Raw genomic sequence first — 7,626 nt, 5'->3', positions numbered from 1 at the left:
TTTCAAGGGGATAAATTGCACATAAAATAAGCACAAGGGGTTAGAGTACACTTTATCTTCCAAACAAATGTCGAAAATACAAAGATATTTTAGTTTTTTTTATTAAATCGCTAACGGTCTTAACGGTGCACTTTAGTCCACAAATCACAAGAGAATTATGTTGTCATTGCCAAATGTTAGGGGGCAAGCCACATATAGTCCAAAAATCACAAGGGAGTAAAGTGAAGTTTGCCCTAGTTTCAATTTGAATAATTTGATCTCTACACTTTAAGTCTAGTTTTAATTTGGTTATTCCGTCTAAATTTTTGATAATTTTGTCCACATGTACAATTCAGAAATCTAATAAATGTTCCAAAATTATTACTTTTAACATTCAATTTAAACGGAAGAACCAAATTGAAACCTTAAAAAATTGACAAGTGTTCCAAAATTGTTAATTTTAATCTTCAATTTAGACAAAATGACCAAATTAAAACTAAATTTAAAATGTAAGAACTAAATTATTTAAATTAAAACTATATGGATTAAAATAAAATTTGAATCAAATTACAAGAGTGAAAAATGTAATAAACCCTAAAATATATAATACATCGTTGAAGTTGCCTTTCAAATTACAATGAGTCATATCTAAAAAAAAAATTACCAACAATAGGTCACAATCAAATAACACAAATGTCATAATTAGAATTGCATATGATATACCATATAATTTTTCTACTTATAAACATTATCCATTTAGGTGGACTGTCAAAAAAATATAAAAAAGGGAGTTAATTGGTGATAAATCTAATATAAGGAGGGTATAAAGCATTGGATCTGAGAGAGATTTTTTTGTTGATGAGAGGTTCACACTTTGTGTAATCGTTTGGTGGCGAACATTTTGTTTCAAATTTTACCCTTTGATTTTTTTTTATCTTTTTGACTTTTCGTTGACTATCTGTTGAATTTTTTATCTATTAAAATTCTTATCTGTTGAAATTTTCTATCTGTTCAAACATCAGATCATCACCAAAGAAATCTTTCACTTTCAGATTTAGATCTGGCTAATTGCGAGTCAGAGACCTCCATTGACCAAAAAAAAAAATCATAAAACATCTCTAACAAGCTTTCTGTTTCATCTCTATCAATCTGTAAATCAGTTTTATCTGAAATAAAATTGACTGTTCCATTCTTCCTTGTCCACCAGAGAGAGAGAGAGAGAGAGAAAGAGAGGTAAATTTATCTACATCAAAACAATGGTAGAAAGAATCATGAAACACTATTATCACCTCAGTTCAATTGCAAAGTCAGAAAACAATATTTATATCAATGAATCTCAAGAGTTTTAAGGCTCCAAGCAACTACTATTAAGCACTAAAAATGAGTGATTTTATCATATAGGGGTGTATTCCCTTGAGAGCTTTCTAAAATAATGCATAAATTACAAGTTTATCAATTTTATCTATTGCTTACTGATTATTCAAATACACAAACAACTATTCAACAAATCAGGTATATATAAACATACATAGCACTAAGGTATATTAGGCCTATAGACATATTTTTCTATATTTGCTGGTGGTGGTGGTCCTGGTGATGGCAGTGTAGGGGTGAAGGTGAGACTGGCGGTGGTAGTGTAGTGATATTAATAAGACTTTAGTATGAAAAATATTTGCTACCTTTTAAAAGGGAAACATTTCATCCCCAAATAAGCTTGTTTTTTGTTGATCATGAACAATATTTTTCGTTGACTTTTGTTTTTCATTATATCAAACGTCAATAAATACAGACCAAGCAAAAGACTCGAACCCAAAATCTTCAATATGAGAAATATCTTTACTACTTGAGCAGCACATAACATTTATTTTTAAATCAAAATTAAAATTTATATTTTACAGATTTGACAACACACTCATTGATAGATACACACCCACTAACATATATATATATATATACATATACGTATACATTCTAACCTTCGAAACCGTATCTTCAACTTCCCAGCATTACGTAATACATTAGCTTGACCACAATTCGCCATGACTCCGAAAGTTGCGCCACCAATTTCAGATTGAAATGCATCGCAACTACAATGCACAAATCAAAGATATCCGTGAACATGTTGGATTTGATATGCATGTCACCCAAATATATTTTGAAAACCATATATGCTTATTAGATAGCTTCAATTGATGTATGAAAATGATGAAAAAAAAAAAAATGAAAACAATGAAAACACATCTGGTGTTTCTCAATTTTAATGGGGAAGGAATTTCTTCCATCCACTGTTTTACTAGAGGGGTGTTTGTTGGGGTTTAGAGAGCTACGACATATCTTATTTTGATATATAATTAAAAAAAAAGATTTATTCGATAATCATAATTATATGTTTTCATTACATTTGTTTAAAGAAAATGAATAATAGGTATAGTTTTGAAGTTATCCATTCATTTTTTTAAAAACCAATATGAAAAAAATTATATGGATAAAAATATGGCATCAATCTAAATTTTATCGTGCATGATCTAGACAAAAAAATCATACAAATTATACGATTCAAATTGTCGAAATGAGGTTTATAATGTATTTGACGAACCAATTATCACATTTGTATTTCAACAATAATTAGATAGAACTCCTTCCCATATTAATAATAGAAAGTAAAAACATGAAGAGGACTTGTTTTCTTCAAATTTTAAGAGAGGTCTATACAATTACTCTAAACTATATAACCAAACACATATTTGTTTTATTCATTATTTGAGAAGAGGGGTAGAGGGGAAAAAAAACAAAAGAAAATAAAAGTAAATTTGTTTTAGATTAAGAAAAAATTTAATCTAAAGTGACTACATTTTAGGGTATAAAAGTAAATTTCAAGAGAAAAAAAACAAAAGAAGACTACTGAAAAAGTGCCCAAGTCTTATACCTCTGTCAATTGCAGCCATTAGAGTTAATAGCAAACCTTTATTTTCACTACTCATTTATTACTTCCATGACTTTATTTTATTTTATTTTTTTCGCAATATGATTTAAATCAAGTGCTTTGTATAAACATCAAAGGAAATAAACTAGCTTTATTTAGTATGATACAAATAAAGCGCTATGAAACTGAAAAAAAAAACTAGATAGCAACCATAATCAAGCTATAGTTTTTCATGATCAAGCAAAAGAATGCGGAAATTGATTGTAAATACTTACCAAAGGACATCAATTGCATTGGCTAATTTCACCTTGCTCTGTTACTGTGAGAATACTTTTTAAATCTCTTTCCGCTTTTGCTTTGTTCACCTTCAATGATCCTCACAAGCCATTGAGGCTTTCCTCTTGAGAACATAAAATATCCCATAACAAGTCCCCACACCAACCCACATATATAACCCGGTAATATGACTTCCCAATTGAATCCACTTGAAGTATTGTCTTCTTGCTGAAACATCAAGGGTGGTGGTTGTGGTGTCCTTGGATTGCATGCATTTAACAATGGAGGTCCACATAATGCCAAGTTGTCAATGTAGGAATCATTTGAAAATGTATCAAATTGGTTGCCTTGTGGTATCAGTCCTATTAGTTGATTCTGCGAAACGTTTAAGACTTCAAGGGATTTCAAATTCCTTAGTTGTTGAGGGATCTCCCCAGTGAGATTGTTGGAAGAGAGGTCTAACCATTCGAGCATTGTCAAATTAGCAAGAGAAGCTGGTATATGACCTGTAAGGCTATTGTGAGACAAGTTGAGCCCTCGGATTGAATTTAGCTTTCCAATGACCTGCGGAATTTCACCTTCGAAATTGTTTTTCGATAAATCAATTGCAGTGAAAATGGTTAGGACTTTTACCATTTCTATGGTTGATCCTTTGATTACTATAGTCAAACAATCATTATAGTAATATCCTGAAGTTGAATAACTAGGCATCCCTAAGTATTGCAATTTAAAACTAGCTTCGTCGACATTCATCATAGCATTGAGATTCTTGAAATATTTTCCTGGCAATGGACCGGTAAAATAATTGTTTGATAAATCCATAACTCGCAAGTTGGGAAAGGGAAATTTGAACTTGGAATTCGGTATGGGTCCATGGAATTTGTTAGATCTCAAAATTAAAACTTGTAGCGAAGTTAAATTTCCCAACCAATATGGAAATTTATTGGAGAACTTGTTATGTCCAAGGTCTAGCACTTGTAGCCTTTCGCAATTCACTAAAGATTTTGGTACTGGCCCTTCAAATCCATTGCTATCAAGGTTGATAGTTTCGAAGGAATTTTCCTTTGCAAATGTATCAGGAATGGTGCCAGAAAAATTGTTCTTCTGCAGATCGAGTACAAAGAAATATTTGCTGAAATTTCCTAAACATTGTGGAATAGAACCATTAAAGCTATTACTAGATAGGACAAGAATTTGAAGGGAAATTGCATGACAGAGCATGTCTAGCTCACCACTGAAGTTATTTGATGAAAGAATGAGACTAAAAAGGTTCACGAGTTTGAAGGTTGAACTTGGAAACCTACCATGTAGGTTGTTATTGCTCAAATCAACATCAGTTAAATGAGTGGATTTGAACTCTTTTACATGGCCAGTCAATTTGTTATTACTGAGGTTGAAGTACCCCAATGCTGGTAAGCTAAAGACCCAAGATGGAATTGTACCGTTGATTAAGTTATCACCTAAACTTAACCGCGCTAGATTTGGAAGTCCAATTATTTGTGATGGAAGAGGTCCTCTTACCTGATTGCTCGACAAATCTAACTCGGCAAGTTTTGTTAGGTTTGCACCCAATGATGGAAATGGACCGCTGAAGCTATTTGAATCAACATATAAATAAAGAAGACTTTTTGCATTAGGTAAAAAATCTGCGATTTTACCTTCAAAATTATTATACGTAACTCCCAAGTAGACGAGATTTCCAAGGTTTGAAAGTGAAGATGGGAACATGCCAGTGAAAATGTTATATTCGATGACTAAATGAGTCATTTCCGTAAGGTTTCCGAGCGACGTAGGGATGGATCCATAAAATTTACAACAAGCGGCGTACAACCTTTTCAAGGACTTCAAATTCCCAATTGAGTCGGGTAGTTCTCCAGAGAAATTAGTGAATGTAAGTGACAAGTACTGGAGAGGACTGCTCGAGTTTAAAAACTCGGGAAAATAACCAGTGAGAGCAAGATTGTCCCATATTCTCAGCTTATTCAGATGTGGTAAATGGAATATTCCGTCAGGAAATTTTCCAAGCAATCCACACGAACTAAGATCGAGATATGTTAAAGAAGTGAGATTGAGCAAGGAATTCGAAACCACTGAAGATATGTTTACATATCTAAGATTAAGTTCTCTTACCTTGGTTAAGTTTTGAACAAGTAATTCAAATCCAGGTTCTTCCAACCTCAAACCATCATCATTGGCAGAGAGATCAAGCGAGACCAATTTGCTCAGAAAGGAGACTTCTATAGGGATTTTGCCAATAAAACTAGAGTAAGAGAGGTTGAGGTGTGTCAATCTGGTGAATCGACTAAATTCAGAAGAGATTCGAGACATACCAAAGTCATTGAAAGCAAGGTTGAGGCTTTGGAGGTGAGGAAAGTAGTAGAAGATGGTGCTATTGGGGTGGATGGTGCCGTTGAGCCAGCTGCAACTGAGGTCAAGGCCAATTACTTGACTTGTGTTGTTGTCACACTCGACCCCATCCCATGAGCAACAATCAGAACCCTCCTTCCATGACTCCATCTTCGGGTAAGAAAGGATTCCGACAGAATCACAGTCATAGTAGGAAGCATATTTATCGAAGGAAAATTGTTGCTTAAATTGGAGCAATGCAGAGGTCTGTTGTTGAGTGCAGAGTTGGGCATGCAAACAAGTAATCTGGAAAAAACAAAGAAACAAAAAGAGGTGAAAGAGTTGATTGTTAGAGACCATCTTTGCTCCTAGATTCAAAAACAAAGGTTGTAATGCTTGCTGACTATTAAGAGGGGAGAGGCCAAATGCTTTATATGCAAATGTAGGTGCAATGCAAAGCCTACAAACAAGTAAAGACTTTGACTAGTCAAGTCTTTCATTGATGTCTACAGAGCTGGACCCCCTAACGTGTTTTTCACCCATCAAGGAAGACTTGACTTCATAAAAGTTGATAATAATCAATGGCTTAAAAGAACAATACACCACAACATATTATACATGACATAATTATAATGTTTTGTAATAAACATCGCAACATGTTGTAATTTTTATTACTGAATTGATTCGTAACATTTCTTATCACAAATAATTAGTAACATTTACACTATATCATTCATAACATAACATAACCATAATAATATGTAATTTTGACTTTCAGATGTAAACCATAAATTTGTTCATTCATAATTTTTAGATAAAATGACATAAGGCACTCACCACAAATTATGTGACTTTTATGGTAGAAAATCGTAATTTTGTTATGACAAAAAGATGAGTGCATACTAGCATTTTCTTAAAAATTGTGTGAATTACTAGCAACTTTTTAAAATAAGGATCACTATGTATCACTTGTTCTTTTTTTTCACATTTTTATATCACCATCCAAGATACATGACAAGGTATCATTTGTTTATATTAATTTCTTAGTAATTATCTTCAAATAAAGTAACTATTAATAAGTATTTGGCAGCACAAAATAATAATAGATAATCTGCAATATATAACATTTCTCTTTTTAAAAGGTATCATTTGTTTATATTAATTTCTTAATAATTATCTTCAAATAAAGTAACTATTAATAGGTAATTGACAATACAAAATAATAATAGATAATCTATAGTATATAACATTTCTCTTTTTAAATTCACTTATAGGACAAGTAGCTAGTAAGTAAGAGACCATAGATAAAATGAACTTTAAAAAAAGTTGGAGCAAGGAAAAATCCTCTCCGGTCCAATTTTTGGATTAGAAGATATTGTTTGCACCTTTGGGGTCTATTACAAATCTAATTTTAGTGATGTAAGTTGTTCATCTTGTATGCTTTAATTAGTCAAAAAATTTAAAAATTAATATGATAATTGAAGCTACATCAAAAAAAAAAAAAAAAAAATCTTCTAAAGGAACATTTAAGAGTTGATTATCAGACGGCATAGCTGATTAGATCCCATATTTGGAAAAATTAGTTGGTACTTCATGGGTGCCGCCTATCTATGCTCCTCATTAATCATCATACATCATATCCCTTGCTATTTCTCAATTATTTAATACAAAATCATGGATTTCACCTTATTCTCTACACAAAATTTAAAAAGCACCACATTGCCGTGACACCACCAAATAACTTCTCTCATATTTGCAATGCCAAGCCTACAAAACTAAACTAGTCTTCACTCATGTCTATAGAGCCCCTATAGCGTGTTTCACGCGTCAAGGAGCACTTTGACTCCATAAATGTTGCAATAGTGGGTGTTTGAGGTTTGTTTATTTGGTGGCTATGTTTTTAGTTTATTTTCATTTTTATTGAATATTTTTTAAAAAATTTAAAAAATTTTAAGTTTCTAAATTTAACTTGATAAGACAAACCATAAACTTTAAAAAGTCAAAAAAAAGAGAAGACTTTTTGGCTTATTTTTGGCTTTTTTATTATTTTGAAATTTTTTTTAAAAAAATTATTTTTTAAATTCGTCTATACAAGATGAAAA

At 31.9% G+C, this 7,626-nt stretch overlaps 1 protein-coding gene across 2 annotated transcripts; it reads right to left on the bottom strand.

The window, feature by feature from the left end:
• Window positions 1-1,719: 1,719 nt before the first annotated feature.
• Window positions 1,720-5,965, bottom strand: LOC114306426 (receptor-like protein 9DC3). Of its 2 annotated transcripts, XM_082924846.1 has the most exons (3): window positions 5,509-5,947; window positions 3,178-5,415; window positions 1,797-2,066 (listed from the first exon to the last, which is right to left on the bottom strand). In XM_082924846.1, the coding sequence occupies exons 1-2, from the start codon at window positions 5,882-5,884 to the stop codon at window positions 3,206-3,208; spliced, it is 2,586 nt and encodes an 861-aa protein (XP_082780972.1). In that variant the 5' UTR covers window positions 5,885-5,947; the 3' UTR covers window positions 1,797-2,066; window positions 3,178-3,205. The 2 variants fall into 2 exon arrangements, with proteins under 2 accessions (XP_082780971.1, XP_082780972.1); XM_082924845.1 differs by having other exon boundaries at window positions 1,720-2,066; window positions 3,178-5,965.
• Window positions 5,966-7,626: the final 1,661 nt, after the last annotated feature.

This window comes from Camellia sinensis, chromosome 4 (genome assembly GCF_055761805.1).
Source record: "Camellia sinensis isolate YWXY chromosome 4, ASM5576180v1, whole genome shotgun sequence".
NCBI classification, from domain to species: Eukaryota; Viridiplantae; Streptophyta; class Magnoliopsida; order Ericales; family Theaceae; genus Camellia; species Camellia sinensis.
This window is presented reverse-complemented; position numbering and strand designations above follow the sequence as displayed.